The 18475-nt window shown below is 33.9% G+C and overlaps 1 protein-coding gene and 1 non-coding gene across 2 annotated transcripts; one reads left to right on the forward strand and one right to left on the reverse strand.

The window, feature by feature from the left end:
- The first annotated feature begins 312 nt into the window (after window positions 1–312).
- On the forward strand, window positions 313–2838 carry LOC127711676 (histamine H2 receptor-like). Its single transcript, XM_052217789.1, has one exon. The coding sequence runs from the start codon at window positions 1263–1265 to the stop codon at window positions 2682–2684; it is 1422 nt and encodes a 473-aa protein (XP_052073749.1). The 5' UTR covers window positions 313–1262; the 3' UTR covers window positions 2685–2838.
- A 14897-nt stretch (window positions 2839–17735) lies between these two features.
- Trnah-gug (transfer RNA histidin (anticodon GUG)) lies at window positions 17736–17807 on the reverse strand. The gene has a single exon. It is a non-coding gene; the product is annotated as a tRNA-His (tRNA).
- Window positions 17808–18475: the final 668 nt, after the last annotated feature.

Genomic DNA, 18475 nt, shown 5'->3' on the forward strand with positions numbered 1-18475 from the left:
ACAGTATTATTTTTGTAATAATAAAGAGTTCAATTTTCATTTAGACTGTTCAACTCTTTTAAGGTTTATAATAAATGCACGTTTGTTGACTTCTGCAATTAACTGTCTTTCAGGGGCAATACATGGCAATGGAATCTATGAAATTGCATTTAAACATTGTTATACTAGTTAGAAAACGTGCCCTATGGGACAGAAATTAGATTATACTTCCAAAAATAACTACAGCGATAGTTTATATGCCAGAATCAGATACTTAGTGTGTCTGTCAGTAAACGCATTATATGATCTCGTGAGGGTTAAAAATGTGTAGAAAGCAGTGCCAATACAAAAGATAGTATCAGACATATATTTTTAGCTAATATAATTATTGCGTTGCGCAAGTTATATGCGGAACTGATAAATAACTATGAATTCATCAGTTCTGATTTTCACAAGTATATTAATAATATTATGACGAACTTTCATCGTGTGTGTGTAAAGGCTGATCATACAGCTACGGTACTTTGTGCTAAATAACCTGTATTCAATGTAAAATCATAATTCAATCAGTGATTGACGTACTTCAAAATATGATTATGCCTCGATATACAAAAGGAATAACTAGAGCGATTTCATCCTGGATACTTGTTATGCATTGTTGTAATTACACAAGAGGAATTTGTTTTTGCACATCAAAATCTTTCCAATCGAGAGTGCATTGGATTTTTTTTTTTTAAATTGTGGACTGTAAATAAGTGTGTATGTGGAAAAAAAACCGCTAAGAGGATTAATTATATGTTTTGAAATAAGCAGACAGGCGTACATTTCTGTGTGCTCTTTGAATCATCTTCTTAAACTAAACTATAAATACAAACATGTAATTAAGAACTCACTTTATCTTTGCAGATAATTTAAATTACATGCCAACTGTGTGAAGCTAAATATTGGAGAAAGAATACACGGAGTCTTATTATAAAACATACATTTATGTAAATGCTACGGATAAATGTAATGATTTTTGTCTGAAGAAAACCGAACGGCTTTTCGTCGTTGTTTTCTAATGTTGGGAAGTCAGATGAAATTAAAAGCATGACACGTTTTATAACTGCCGTTTTATAACTTTTAACCGGTTTTATTATATTTTATCTATGGATTTAGTCTTTTTATATTTCGGTATATATGTTTGTGTCGAAAAAAGTAGCATGTGAATTTCGTATGAGATTATTTATCAAGACAGCTGACATGAATTTACATTTCATGAATGGGCATTATTTTATTGCGAAATGTTCTTTAATCAAACTTCTTTGAATGTTATCAATTCTACCACATACTTTGGAGAAGATGTGATTCGCAACATTTCAACAACTAAATCTACATCCGAATGGCCACCCAAAAATCGGAATATAGTACATGGCATTGTTTTGTTAACAATCAGTGTTGTTGGATGTACGTTTAATTCATTTATGATCATTTCTATTGTTCCTAATCAGCGCTTACGTTCTGTACGTAATATATTGTTGCTGCATCTTGCTGGAGTGGGATTAGTAATGTCAATGTTCCCAACATTATTTATAGGAGTTATTAGTTTATATGGATATTGGATCGGAGGAGAGGTCACATGTAAAATATTCGGATTTTTTGTATCAGCTTTCACTTCCGTTAGTATCTGGACAATTGCTGCGTTAAGCTGGGATAAATATCAAACAATAGCTTCCCCACTTCATCATTCACTGTCAGCTACTATACGTAAAATGACGTTTTTGTTTTCCCTTTTCTGGATTTTTGCTTTACTATTGTCTGTCCCTCCCGTATTTTTTAACAATAGACATATTTATCATTTAAGTATCGACTCCTGTTACGGCGACTACTTCACGTCTATTGGGAGTTGGTATGTGACGACAGTATTCTGTGGAATATACTTTCTGCCCTTTTTAGTTTTGTTATACTCTTATACACATATATTTAGAATAGCCAGAACACAAAGCAGCCGTATAGCAGCGACTATGATTAGAATGACTTGTGTCGTGCAAGCACCTATTGCATTTGCGGGTCAGTCAAATAACGGCATTTCACCGAGTATAAAAGGGACAAAGGCAATGATGACGATACTTCAGTTGGTGGGAACATTTACATTTACGTACTTTCCGTATGCTATTGTAATAGTAATTCGTTCGTATTGCACTTATACTTGTATAAATTCGGTTTTCACTTTGGTTGTGATGACATTGAATCAAGCAGCCCCAGTGACGAACGGGGCTGTTTACGGTCTTAGAAATAAGATTTTACGTAATTCATTTTCTCGGTATATACGACGAGAATTTCGCCATATGTGCTATAAAGACAAACGAAGGGGAAGTATAAGATCTAGAACATCATCATTTAGGATGTCTTTTAGAAAGACTATTCAAAATGGTGGCCATGAATCTTTCCGCCGTACTCAATCTTTGAAAGTTACACATCTAAGTCCTAGCAGACCATCATTGCAGAATCTAGTCCAAAAACAATCATTGCGTAAAACTCAATCGTTTTCATTTGCTAATGGTCACACGTTATCCTGTCATGAGGAGAACATGATGAATGTACCCGAAGAGAGATGCGACGAATCAGACGCTAGTGACCATATAATATCGATACCAGAAACAAAAGAACCAATTAGACACGCCGATACGGAAGTAGATAAAGAAGAAGTTAATAAGTCTGGATGAAAACTGGACTTATTTAGAAGTGTTCGAAAATCAGTCTATGTTCGCCAGAGAAATGTATATATATGGTTCATGTGCTACACTACTGTAATGTGGAAAGGAGTTCTGTTCATTCCAAATGTTCATATCGATTATGAATTAAAAGAGTATATGAACATTTGTTTTTGTGTTATATCCTGAATGATTTATCTGTTTGTATTCCCATCATTAGCAGGTATTTCGAATACAGTTTCAAATATGTTTTTGTTTAATTTAGAAACATTTAATTTAGAGGAAAGAGCGAATCTACAAAACAGCCCTGTTCAACATGCATTGTTTCCTTGTGCTTTTAATTTGTTTGTCTGCAAAATCTTTGGATCTTCTGCAAACTGTCAAGAGAACAAAAAATCAAACGGCTGATTGGATTTTTCACTTTCAAACTGTTTCATGTTACTGTTCGTGTCTAGAAGTATCCAGTTCTCACAATTACATTATAAATGATTAGAATGCTAAAAACCCGAAAGTTTTGTCAGGTTCTATGGACTTCCCCCTTTTTGATTTACCTTGGAGTTCAGTATTTTTGTAACTACTTTTTTACAAGTCAAATCGAAATCCTTTTTTAAAATCCTTACATTGTCTACAGAGTCATGTTGCGTTTTATTGGCACACACATCATCACTTTAAAAACACAAAGTGACTGTTGTCTTTCAATGCGAAGTATGTATAGGACCAGTTTATAAAAAAAAGACGATGTCCCTCTACACATAAAATATCAGTCTTATTCATGAGCAAGCTTTTTAGCTCACCTGGACGAAAGGGTCAGTGTGAGCTACTGCCATCACTTGGCGTCCGTGGTTTGTCGTCCGTTAACTTGAACGAAAATCTTCTCCGAAACTACTTGGCCACAAACATCTTTGGGATATAGAATGTCTGACGGCAAAAAAAATCGAATATTAAGATATACATGCTGTTCATTTTGACCAAACAAATTTCCGACGACTCCCTATATTTCCACCCTATTACTTGAAAACAAAAATAGACAGAGAGAAATTTGAACAGCAGAAATTATTAAAAAAAAATAAAAACCTAGCCAAAATTGTCATTCGACTCCTTCTAGGAGTTATTGCTATTAAATGTTAATTTTTGTCTCGCCTCGACGAAGTTGAAAAAGCGATACTTAGGCATGCATACTGTTTACGGCGGTGGCGTTAGCAATGTATGTGTTTGTGATTAGACCAGTTTATGGGGAATCACTATAGGTGGGTCCATGATATTTGGTATGCAGTTGAATAAGCATTGGTACATCTCATTTCCATGGAGATAATTTGGCCCCGCCCCTGCAGTCATGGTCTATTGATTGAATGTTTTGCATAGTTTAATGACAAATGTAAAACAATTCAAACGAGAAAACTAAAGGCCTGATTTATGTACAAAATAATGAACGAAAAACATATATGATATACAGCAACAAACGACAACCACTGAATTACAGGCTCCTAACTTGGGACAGGTACATAAAGAATGTGGCGGGGTTAAACTAGTTTGAAGGCGTCAACCCTCCCCTAACCTGGGACAATGGTGTAACATTACAACATAAGTCAGTTGAAAAGGGCTTAACTCGTCAGATGGAAACAAAGCAGAAATACATCTAACAAAAACACAGAGTGGACATGGCAGGGTACTTGTACATCCCCACAACAAAAAGACACTAAGTACAGATCTGAGAGTACTCGCAGTTACTGATAGCTAGTTAAAAGACAATAACAACTAATAAAAAAATCCTGCATCTTAGACTAAAATATCGATCAGTACACATCCAACGTCCAATGGATTTAGTGTATAGACGTCATTAACAGTCCGAGAAAAACATGACCTTTTTGTACAACGCCAAGATACAGGTATCATCAGATTGTAGAGCCACGAATGTGCATGTGTACATAAAAATTATATTTAGTTTGATTTTAATTTACTGATAACAAAATCAATATCAATACCAATAAAACAATATTCAAAGATCTAATTATAGTGTTGAATTGGTAACTTTTTCGAATAAGTTTACCCGGATCGTATCTAAATTTCCGGGCTCGGTAAACAACATCTCCGTAAAAATTAGGATGTGCTATCCCGTTAAAAATAAGTTTTCTACGGGTACAACTAAACTTCCAAATCAAATATTTATATCTATGGAAGAATTTAGTAAAGGTTTTAAGTAATTTGTGGAAGTGAACTCCCTGACTTAATAATTTACCAGTAATACATAGATTACGTTCATTGAAATCCAAAACGTCACATCAGACACGGGCATAGCGAACGAGTTGTCAAATATAAACACCTTAAGATGGTGCCAAAGGAACATCACCGTCCAAAAAGGGAAAATTAACAATAGGGGATAAAAATCGTTCCTTTTGTCGTAAATTTTAGTGTAGAGTTTCCCGTGTAAAACTGAAATATCTAAATCTAGGAAAGGACAGTTATTACCGTTTATGTTTGCTTTATTTAAAGTAAGTTCCTTTGGGTAAATTTCGGCAGTATATTTAGAAAATTCTTGATTATTTAACGAAAAAATATCATCAAGATAACGATAAGTGTTGTTGAATTTATCAATTAAATGCAATTTAGACGGGTCTTTACTGAGTTTGGCCATACACTGTGATTCATAACAGTACAAGAACAAGTCTGCTATTAAAGGGGCACAATTGGTGCCCAGAGGAATATTTACAACCTGTCGATAAACTTGATTGCCGAAACGTACATAAATATTATCAAGGAGAAAATTAACAGCTTCAATCATCTCATCACACCTCCAGTAGGTATATCTAGCATATTTACCCTTCTCATTAGAGAAGAAGGCTTTAAATGAATTACAGCAAATATATTTCCATTCAGATTTACCAAACCACCATTTATTTAAATAGGAAAACTTTTGTTTGATAAGATTGTGTGGAAGTGTAGTGTAAAGAGTTGAAAAGTCAAAACTGTCAACAATCAAAAGGACCATCAAAAGCACGTGATTTATCTAAAACATCCAAAGAATGTTTTACACTCCAAAAATAGTTAATTCCACTATTTTCAAATGTTTTATTACAAAAGTTAATGATAAGTTCTTTGATAGTAGTTAAAGCATTGAAAGATTAGTTGTAGAACACTTACTAGAGGCCGAGATGAAACGATATTTTACTGTTTTTTTGTGTAGTTTAGGTAACCAACACATAGTAGGGAACTTCAAATGTTCAGAAGAGGCCTTAAGCTGTGATGTGGGTATGATATGATTGTTTACTATATGACTCTCTGTGGAGCGCACGGACTTGAATGTATAAGAATTTAAAATTTCATTCTTAAGAACGTCCGTGTAGCATTTACGGCATATCACCACCACATTGTTGACTGATTTGTCGGTCGGTACAAACACAAACCGCTTTGCGAGTACTTTAAGTTTGTTTCTTGTTCTAGAACTAGGCGTACTATGTACTCTTTTATTTATTTCTAAATTATTTTCAAAATGTGATATTCGAATATCCACAACATTCAAACATTTATTTAAATAAGAATCGAGATTTTTTATCTGATTTTTCCCGATTACACCAATTTTTACAATACGATGAAAGAGCGTCTTTTATGACCTGACGACACTGTTTCCAATCTATTATAGATGGAGGACGATATTTTGGTCCTTTTTTCAAAAAGTTTTTAACCTCTCGGTCTTGAACAATATTGAGGTTCCCCGTAATAACATGGCCATACTAAGGGATCATATCTAAAATTCGACGATTCACAGTCTCAAGTTAGAAGAGTATTATTTGTTTGTATTATACTATCAACATTACATAAAGACGAGACATAGCTCTGTGTCAACAGTTTATTACCAAATTTTTGCGTTTTTTGCATGTTATATTGCACACTATGATAGATTGAAACTTTAAAAAGCAACATCAGCATGATTTGATCTATACATACGTCAACTTGGCCGAAATTGTCAGTCGACTCCTTTCAGGAGTTATTGCTCTTTATTGATAATTTTTACCATTTTTGGAAAATGACGCTATCAGCGGTATGTTTCCGATACCATTGACCAGAACTTACGGAAGTCGATTATTGCCTCCACCTACCGCACTCGGTTTCATATTTACTATTTTACATACTAACTGGAATCTGCTTGTATTACGCTACACTCGAACAAAGTGTTGTAGTCGGACGGGAACCAGTTTACATACTTTATTTTATTTACCAAAAAGATATCTTGACCTGTCCATATGTTTTTTGTTATTAAATGGTATTTGGAGCTATCCCTTTGTTATATTTTTCATATTTATTTGAGCTTTCACTTTTATGCACATGTCTTACAATCGTAAACAATCGGTATGTATACATGATAAATAGATCCGTTTTGTTATGGTGTTGGACTTTTTACCCTCCAATGATCAGCAATCGCTAGACAAAATAGTTCTCCTAAATAATGTCAGCCTTTCATGCCATTTCAACTTTACAATCATTAAAAAAAGTGAAAATCGGAATCATTTTGATATTCATTGGATAGAAACTGGTCTTTATCCAGATTTACGAAGATTTTAAAAATCGGAAATTAGTAATACGGTTATACCCACGAGGTGCGTATGAATCTTTGTTTACAAAACAGGATTTCGGAACGTCTCTAGTTTTTAGATCGTAAGTCACGATAAACTCAAACTGAAAGTAAACAGTTGTTTGTTAGACGCAGGTTTACTCACCATAAACAAGCTGAAACGTTCAGTATGGCATATATTTTAGGTTAAAGACGGTCCCATTCATTTAAAAAGCATTTTGAAAGTAGACGATGGGATTATTTCAGGTTTGGGGAACGAGTAAATTGTCACAAAGTTCATTTCTTGACGACCTCATAATTTCATCATGTCGATGGTACAAATCGATTTTTACTGTTTACTGTCGCTTCTCAGGTTTTGTATTTAAACGGTCGTTTATTTTTAAACCCGAACCAGGCATATGCATTCTGTAATTGTGCAAATCTTCGTTCTTTGGTCAATTGGCTTATGGATAGTTGTATCAATTTCAACTCTTACATTAGTTTTTTTAAAAATATATTTGCATTACACATGCAATGGCAGTACCTTTCCAATTACTATTTATGTGTTGTGTCTAAATCAAAGTTGTAACACTTTATAGTGACTGGAAAGGGTAGAAAAATTCATCAGATGAGAGAGTGAGAAAAGGCTGAAGATACTTCAAACGGCACCGAATCATTAGATATTGCATCTTATAAAAAGAAACTGAGATTTGGATAGTTCCACTTCATGGTAAAAATGTTTATCTCTTGTGAAATGAAATAAAAAAAAATATTGTAACACTGTAGTTAATTAATAAAGATACTATTACGCGTATTTCTGTATTGGCCTTATTATTGGTTCTCGGCCAGCAGTATTGGCCTTCCGCTTCGCCTCAGACCAATACACCCAAGACATGGACCAATAACAAGGCCAATACAGAAATACTTACGCAATGATATTATAGAATGACAGTATGGTTCAATAGCGGGAATCAGCCCCTCAACTACTTTTTACATAAATATTAACTTCTGGCTTCAACGCTTTGTTCGTCTTGTCTGGAGATCTTGCTGTAGTTCCAGTTCAGCAAGCATTTTAGAGACGTATCTTGTCTATCCTCTTTTGACTTGTAATCTCTGGTGATAGATTTTGCCGCTTGACATTGTATCCTTTCAAGCTTGTTTTTTTTTACCGTGTAGGGGTCCCATACTATGGCTCCATATTAAATTATAAGATCCATTCCTAAAGATCTAGATCATTGTTCTAATCTGACACAAATTTCAATAACTGGAATGCTACCCAAGTTGAATATATGGTGACCCACGAGAACAGCATTATCACTATTGAAATTGTGTTTAATACCATGATTGTTCAATGTCATTAACTTAAATGGAGACAGACGTTTGACCTGAAAGACATGAAAGGTGGTGTGGGAGTGCAAACTCAAAAAATTACTGACTATGATGTATGGTTAAAGAATGAATATCAATTACATGGGTCAACATGGTCAAGGGCAGAGTTGTTATAAAATAACAATATGGCAGAGAAGGGGTTTCAAGTTTCATATAAAGCGACCTGACTGACATGAAATAAAAAATCGAAGGAGTATCCCTATTTGTCTATTCTTCAAGGTGAAATAAAAACTAGTAAAACAATATTATACTATTGTCTAAATATACAGAAATATAATTTGCTTCAAGTAACAGAGTATGTGGGGTATAAGAGCTTGCTAACAACAGGCTCTTTATAATAATTTGGTTTGAAAAGAAAAAAATCACATTACTTAGAATACTTTAGATCATTCAGGTAGTCTTTATTTATATGTACAAAAGAACAGCCAGTAGTCATTGGATATTGTAGATCATTCAAATAGTCTTGACCTTTTTATTAGTTCAAAAGAACAGCCAGTAGTCATTGGATATTGTAGATCATTCCGGTAGTCTTGACCTATTTATTTATACAAAAAAAACAGCCAGTAGTAATTGGATACTGTAGATCATTCAGGTAGTCTTGACCTATTCATTTGTACTGAAAAAAACAGACACATATACGAATATCAATTATATGCTTACGAGACATGTTGCAATGTTAAACTTATTACGGTATGTGAAAATCAAGACTTGCATAAAAAATATCACAATATTAGAGACAGTGGCGTCATTTTTCCTCAGAGCTTTCAGCTCTTTGATTTGAATTTTTGCTATAGCAGATTTAAAAAAACTGTTAGCAACCAAAAATTATCCGGGGCAGCATGAACATTTTAAAATTTTTTGTCGGAAACCTTAGTAGATTAAAAAACCTGTAAACAACCAAAATGATCAACAAGACATGATCAGCAAATAGGTCAACAAAGCCAAAACTATCCGTCGACTTCTTATAGAAGACTCAACTTTTTAATGGTGATTTTTCTGTTTTTGCTTATTACATGCAACTGAAAAACTATGATGTATATAGAAAAACTTTTAGGCAAAAAATGATGAGCAGGCCAGTTTTAACCGAGTTTTTTTTTGCATTTTGGCGTAACTATAGTAGGCGAAGAAAATTGTTATGCAGCAAAAATGACGAGGCGGGCAAGATCTACGATAAGTCAACATAGTCGAAATTGTCAGTTGATTCGTTATCGGACGTATGCCAATGACGATTTTTACCTATTTCTAAGCATAAACTATATAGAAGACCAAGAGAAACTAAAGCCAGTAAAATTACCAACAAGACAATTTTATCAATAGGTCAACAAAGCGGATATTGTTAGTAAACTTCTTCCATGAGTCTTGCCCTAAAATGACAATGTTTGCCCATTTTTTGTGATTTGGTTAAAAACTATAGTATTTGATCTTGCACGGATGTAATGTTTCTTATTTTCCTGGTATAACATTAGGCTACAACAATAATAATGGATATGGAGTATATACATTTAGACAACAACCCACTGACAGATTTGGAAAATATGTATGAATCGAGGAAATATGCATGTTGTTTGCTGTCAGCTCAAAGTCCAGATGGGCATCACATTTACTTACATACAATTGCTTGTGCTCTGAGTTAAAGAGCCTTTACCAAAAGTGTAGAAATGAAATTTACAATACTTGGGTTTATTACATGTGCCTTGAATAAGCTGATAGAGGAATACTAGTACTAGCAGTTGAACAAGAAGAGTTATGAAAAACAATTACGCTTATGCAGCCAGTAAAGCACATACACACCTATTGAATTGACCAGAACATTGGCAAAAAACATTGACCCTTCTGTGTTTAGATTAAAATGAAAGGAAAATTATATATGAACAATAGGACTTATTACATAATTAAACGTTAAGTAGTTTTAATTTTATACTTAATATGATGGATTCATATACTTTATCTATTGTCATTTAAAGATAAAAAAAACAAACAAATCAGAACACATCTAAGGATCCTAAAATTTGTGCAGAAAATTTGTAATTGTAACGGCCTTTTAAAAGTACTGATCATTAAAATGGATGCATGGTATGTGTATTTCAATGATTTTTGTTGTATTTCCATAACAAATATCACCGTGTCTGTCTGTCTGTCCCGCTTCGTGTCCGGTGCATTATTTTTGCACCATTATACTTAGGTTGATCAATTTTGGTATGTAGACGAATCATTGGGTGGAGGGGTTGTCATATACTAAAGTCAAGTCACTCAAAGACATCGACAAAGACCTTTGACCCATATTAAAGTAAAGCCTTGTCCAATTGGTGTCTGGTGCATAACCTTTTTTACCGTAAAACTTAGGTTTATCAAATTTGGCATGCAGTTGCATCTTGGGCTGGGGTGTGTCATATACCAAAGTCAGGTCACTCTGACCTTGACTTTGACCTTTGACCCAATGATACTTAAACATTGTCTGATTTTTTTTCGGTGCATAACTTTTGTAACAGAATTTAGATTGACCAAACGTGGTATGCTGATGCATCATAGGATTGGGTGTGTCATATATCAAAAGTCAGGTCACTATGACACTGATTTTGACCTTTGACCCCTATGATACTAAGACATTGTCTGATTTGTGTTCAGTGAATAACCTTGTACCGTAGCACTTACATTGACATAAATTTGTATGCAGAAGCATCATAATGACCTTGACTTTGACCTGTGTCCCTTATAATAGTAAAGTATTGTCTGATTTGTGTACGGTGTATAACTTTTGTACCCTAGCACTTTGGTTGACAAAACTTAGTATACAGAAGCGTCATGGGTCGGAATATGATAAATACTAAAATCAGGTCACTCTGATCTTGACTTTAACCCTTGAACCCTTATACTGAAAGCCAAAAATTTCAAAATGTCATTGTTTCAATACTGAATTTCACAGCAGCAACTAAGATGCATGTAGGAGGGTATTAGCCTCGCTATGCGGACAGCTCTATTATTATTTTTTACAATTTTAAGAATACGTCGTCTCGATTTTTGTGCATGTATTTGCGGTCTTCTCGATGTATTTGCATTCAATTTTTACATCGGGATAAGGTCCGTTTGAATTTGCTTTGTAACTTAATTTCAAAAGTTTTAATCTTTGCTGCATATCAATCGATTCTTTTGGTGTTTTTTTTTCTGAACTTCTCTGATCTAGTTACATATATATACAGATAATTGGCATGTTCCATAAAGGTATACAGCCAGTAGAAAAATAAATGAAAGTTGGTACTCCAGGAATTTATTCGTGTAGTAACATTTTAAACCTATTTGACACAAAGCTCCTATATCATGCCGTACTCGTCGGTTGCTGTTATAGGAGGGATATGATAACATTTTAAGGAAATTTTGTTTTTATTTCAATTTATTTTAATTGTTACTATTTACCAGAATATTTTCCTGTGAATTTATAATTAAGAGCTTCCTTGCTAAAACGGGACAAAAATTGAAAAGATAAAGTTTTCAGTGTTTGCAGGGGAGGTTATATTTTACCACCAGATTTCCCACTGAGAGTAGAATATTGATGTGAATATTAACGAAGATGTAAATAAAGAGGCAAAATTCATCTGAATGTAAATGAATGTCACACAGAGTCAACCAATAAAAGTCATTCTTTTTCAATATGTTGTCAGTTTTAGGATTTTGACTGCGAGAACATATTCCAATTGAACTCTGAGGACATCTTAAATTCATAGTTCTCTATGTTTTTAATAATATCATTTACAAAAATAACACGAACATAATATGTGTGCTGTATAAAACCTCATCCTTTGCTGTAACTACGTTAAACCAATGAATAATTCAAAGGATTTAGCAAGTGATCCTCTATAATGTCAATTATAGTCAAACAGTGATTCTTATGATCAGTTAATGGATATGGTTATTTTTGGTTATTATATCGGCTCAAAATATTATGAATATACATGATAAATTAATGTCAAAAGTACAACATAGCTTCATTCTACATTTGTAATTGTAATTCAGACAAACAAAAGTTTTCGTTTGGTTAGTTGTTACTCTTCCCAGGTAATTGAAGTAGTAGCAGCTATATGATATGATGCATGTCCTTCAATAACTTGTATGGCAAAACAATCTGTTATTTTTAGTAGATATTAATCGTAATAATTCGTCTCAAATTTAGCCCAACAATGTAAGATCTGCAAATTTGCGCTAGCAAATTTTAGTTCTTCCCTCAGCGTGATTCGAACCCTTGCTTCTGTGACACCGTGTAAACACCGCCTGCACTGTGTCCAGCGCCCTAAACCACTCGACCATCTAGGTTATATAAAAATATAGCTTTCTTTATTCGAGAAATGCCTTTCCTCGTCGGCTTTATCTAGGATTGCAACACATTACATGATGTATAGTGGCAAGTAGATGGTGTGCCTTTCAGATCAGCTATGTTTTGTCTGTCGTAAAGGATGATAATGCTACTTACCATGCCGCCATATACAATTTTAATTTTGTCATATACATTTGTAACAAGTACGTCTAAATATCTGACAACTTTATGACAGACATTCTCCATTGGATAACCCGTGGTTATACAGGGCTTACACCATACTATATATAATTCGTCTTTAATTTAGCCGAACAATGTTAGATCTGTAATTTTAAGCAAATTATAGTTCTTCTCTCGGCGGGATTTAAATCCTTGCTTCTGTAACATCGTGGCAACACCGCTTGCACTAAGTCCAGCGCCCTAAACCACTCAACCATCTAGGCTATATAAAAATATAGCTTTCGTTAGTCGAGTAATGCCTTTCCTCGTCGGTTTTATCGTTTCAGATCAGCTATGTTTTGTCTGTCGCAAAGGATGATTATGTTACCTACCATATACATGTATATACATCCTTTACGACAAGAAAAAGCTGATCTGCAAGGTATACCATTTACTTGCCACTATACATCATGTAATGTGTTACAACCCTAGATAAAGACGACGAGAAAAGGCATTACTGGACTAACGAAAGTTATAATTTTGTAGTTGGTCGAGTGGTCTAGAGCGCTGGACACAGTGCAGATGTTGTTGCAACGAACCCCAGATTGTGGAGAAAAGTGACGTGACATGAAATCGACGGCTATGACTTGCAGACAGAATAATTATATGAAAAATAGGGTATTAAAATAGGATTCTGCTCCATCTTATACTGTTGTTGCCATTATTGTCAGCCGGATTCAAATAAGAAGTGGTAAATATGGTACATTTGAGCTGTGTTCAGGAGGGCGGAGGAATTCCTACTGTTCTCTGTTATTGCAATGCATAGCTAGTACTACCTAACCATAACAGGGAAGCACCTTCGTAGAGGGATTGGTAAAAGGGTTATTATTCCGTGACCAGGAATCTAATATGGGTTGGTCGTGGCTACAACGCGAAGTACTAACCACTATACGATCACGGCTATGACTTGCAGACAGAATATATATAGGAAAATTAGGGTATTTAAAATTAAGGCTGAATTAGATATAGTGTTTCTTTTTTGTAAAATGCACTTTTCATACAAAATTTAAACGTGATGTATGAATAGAATAGAATAGAATAGAATATTTTTATTTACCAAATTAGGGCCCCAGGAGGGCATATAGCATACAAACAATATTATTATAAACAATAACATATGCAATAAACAGACAATAGATATGTAACCTGTGTTATAAAAACAATAAAATAGAATAATATACTACAGAAAATACACTCAACAAAATAGTAGCAATGTATTATTGAATGAATACTATGTTGACATTGACTCAAGTGCACCCGGTAAGTGTATTTTCACTTTGAAAGACAAACAAGAGGCATTAGTAGTTTGTGCGAAGAAATCTCAATATAAAACAACACAAAAAAAAAAACAATTTGAGCATTTGCACATTTGACTATGAGGTATACTGCAAATAACAAGTTATTCTAACATGACGTTCTTCAAACGCTTTGAGTACACACCCGTGGTAAAATATGAATATATTGTTTGGGCTGTTCCAATCGTACTCCCGCGTCATATGTTTTTTTATGAATGAGCTACCCGACGTCATAGAACGATGACGTAAGAATATAAGCATTTTACGGGAAAATACACGCTTGTGAAACCGAAAATCATCACAACAAGGAAACGTAAACAAACGATGCAAAAATGTGTTATATAAGCCATTTTTTGTATACATATAAGTACAATTATCATTTAGATTTATCCAAACCTATCTAAATATGTTATTGTAAATAGTTTAAGCATGTCATTTATTCAGTTTGCTCCGGTCTTTTACGTCAATTTAATAGTGCGTTTATTTATGGGAACGGCAAATAATGCCTTCATCCAGAGCGCTTCGATCCAAAACAATTGCCGTATTTGTCCTATTAGAATCGAAATAATTCATGGGGGCTTGAATATATCGTGATTTTACCACGGGTTGTCCCTTTATGCCGATATTTTACCCCTCGCTATCGCTCCCTTTATGCCGATATTTTACCCCTCGCTATCGCTCAGGGTAAAATATTTGTCATAAAGGGCCAACCCGTGGTAAAATCACGATATATTCAAGCCCCCATGAATTATTTCTTAAGTATATTTAATAAAGGATATTTAATATGACTTATCTGCAAAAAACACCAAGAGTCGGTGCTTAAAGGGAAGTCCCTACTTGAACTTAATGCAGATGAGTCAAACTCCTAAATTATTTAAAATATATTTTAAAAACATATTTTTAAGATTATAGATTCTGTGTCCAGCCAGCAAGGATCATCAAGGGACGGTGCCAGAGAATTTGAAATTCTTCTTATGATCTGTGCAGGCTTAACAGGGTATCCAAATTCATATTAAAGAGTTATATTGAAATTAGTTTTTGCAGATTATGTTGTCCTTCAATTCTTAGTATCTTCTATATATTTATAAAATGCAAATAGTACATTGGGATCCTCATTATTCATTATCCAAATTAATTTGTTATTATTATTTAAATTTTGAAAGTTTGGACATGATTTTAATATATTTTGCATCAATTCCTCTCTTTTTAATAAATGAGTGTCACATTTAAATAAAAAATGAACTTCATCCTCAACCTCACCTGAGGTGCACCTGAGACAAATTCGGTTTTGTCGAAGAGTACCCTGGTATCTACCAGATTCAGTTTGCAATTTGTGAGCAGATATTCTTAATCTAGTAATACATTTCCTTTGCTCAAAATGCCGCATTATTGACAAATAATTTTCAAAACCGAAGTTGCACTTGAATGTTACATAAGTTCGTAGTTTACCATCTTTATGTATATCTAGCTGTTTTCTCCACAATGCAGTATAGTATCCCTTAACAATCTGACCACAGTGTAATTTAAATGTTGAATATTTTTCAGGAATATGCTTTTCTATGCCTGACATTTTTTCCCTTAAAATATTAATTGATCCATACCAAGAGGGCTTTTTTGTTTCAAATAGCTTTTTAGAACAATTATATGCAGCTTTTAACAAGGGAAACGATGAGCCAATATTTTCTAAACGATGCCAATATCCTAAAACATGTTTGTCTATATCATAGTGCAGTGGAAAACGGCCTAATTCAGACAAAACTGCAAAGTTTGTACTTTTTCTATTAACACCTAAAATATATTTGCAGAATTTAATATGAAGTTTTTCACAAAGTATCCTTGAGTAAATTGTATCCACCGATATGTTTTCTTTTTTTAAACGTGCAGTAAAGGGATTAAAATATCCCCAAATTTCACACCCATATAAAAGTATAGGCTTTATTGTATGGTCAAAAACATGAATTGCATTTTTAACAGTAGGATTATGCACTAAAAATCGTTACATAATTTGAAGTACGCTTTTAAGGCTCTTTGGTATAAATCATTCTGAGCATATGAAAAAGAACATGATGCATTAAATTGGATACCCAAATATTTATAATTAGATACACACTCCAGCTCATCTTTGTTGAAAATAAATTTCTGAGAGATATGTCTGCCCGCCTTGTTGAATATCAACACTTTAGTTTTCTTAGTATTTATATTTAAGCACCAATCATTGCAAAAATCATGAAGTTTATTTAATTTCTCTTGTAGTCCTTCTGCTGAGTTAGATAAAATTACAATGTCATCAGCATACATAAGGCAATGAATGAGTTTGCCAGCCAGCATAATTGGATCTCTGGTTTGTGTAAAATAATCTGGAAGGCTATTTATAAATATTTTAAACAAGTTAGGACTCAAGTTATCTCCTTGTTTAACACCAAGCGTGGTTTGAAAGAATTCAGTTATTCTATCATGTATTTTTATACAAGATCTAGTTTCAAGATACATATTCTTAATAACGCTATAAAACCTTGAACTAACCCCAATCTCTAACAGCTTAATTCTAATTCCGGTATGTATTACTTTATCAAACGCTTTATGAAAATCAACAAAGCAAGCAAACTCTCCCATCCTTAGTATTACAGTGTTTATCAAAAATACATTTTAAAACAAACATATGGTCAGATGTTCTTGCCTTTCTTGTGAAAACTATTTGACAATCATTAATTACATTATTTTCTTCTAAAAAAACTATCCAACCTTATATTAAGTATACTGTTAAAAAAGCTTACCAATTGCATTAGTGATGGTTATTGTCAGCCGGATTCAAATAAGAAGTGGTAAATATGGTACATTTGAGCTGTGTTCAGGAGGGTGGAGGAATTCCTACTGTTCTCTGTTATTGCAATGAATAGCTAGTACTACCTAACCATAACAGGGAAGCACCTTCTTAGAGGGATTGGTAAAAGGGTTATTTTTGTTCGAGAATACCGACCGTGCGAGATAACACAACAATAAACTTGTTTTCCATCCCTAAACGAACCCCAGATTGTGAAGAAAGGTAACGTGACATGAAATCGAAATTGCACGAAATATTCGTTTGTTACTATATTTGGCAAGAAGTGTTCTGCTGTACTGGATCGCAACTATCAAGCCAGTTAGACAACTCAAAAGGTAGGAATGTGAATGTTTAATGACTTTTATATATAAACAAAAAAAAAACATACGTGTATCTAAAAAGAAAGAAGGATTGGTGATAATTGATAATTGGAATGAGAGAGAGTGAGAGAGAAAAATTGCCCACAATGCGATATTACACAGCTGTTTGCCGTGACCAGGATTCGAACCTGGGTTGTCGCGGCCACAACGCGAAGTACTAACCACTATACGATCACGGCTATGACTTGCAGACAGAATATATATAGGAAAATTAGGGTATTTAAAATTAAGGCTGAATTAGATATGGTGTTTCTTTTTTGTAAAATGCACTTTTCATACAAAATTTAAACGTGATGTATGTAATGAATGCTATAAGGCTATGCAAATGGGATTTTGCTCCATCTTTTACATTTTTTCCCCGTCAGGTTGCTCTTTGTTTTTATTGTTGTTGTCATTATTGTCAGCCGTATTCAAATAAGAAGTGGTAAATATGGTACATTTGAGCTGTGTTCAGGAGGGTGGAGGAATTCCTACTGTTCTCTGTTATTGCAATGAATAGCTAGTACTACCTAACCATAACAGGGAAGCACCTTCTTAGAGGGATTGCTAAAAGGGTTAATTTTGTTCGAGAATACCGACCGTGCGAGATAACACAAGAATAAAACTTGTTTTCCATCCCTAAACGAACCCAAGATTGTGAAGAAAAGTAACGTGACATGAAATCGACATTGCACGAAATATTCGTTTGTTACTATATTTGGTAGATAAAGGCAAGAAGTGTTCTAGCTGTACTGGATCGCAGCGGTGCATGCAGTGATAGCCAGTTAGACAACTCAAAAGGTAGGAATGGGAATGTTCAATGACTTTTATATATAAGCAAAAAAACATACGTGTATCTAAAAAGAAA

This window comes from Mytilus californianus, unplaced genomic scaffold (assembly GCF_021869535.1).
Source record: "Mytilus californianus isolate M0D057914Y unplaced genomic scaffold, xbMytCali1.0.p SCAF_8, whole genome shotgun sequence".
NCBI classification, from domain to species: domain Eukaryota; kingdom Metazoa; phylum Mollusca; class Bivalvia; order Mytilida; family Mytilidae; genus Mytilus; species Mytilus californianus.

What these genes read in the sequence shown, in the direction of transcription:
- LOC127711676 (XM_052217789.1), top strand. Translation starts at nt 1,263, where the DNA reads ATGTTCTTTAATCAAACTTCTTTGAATGTTATCAATTCTACCACATAC.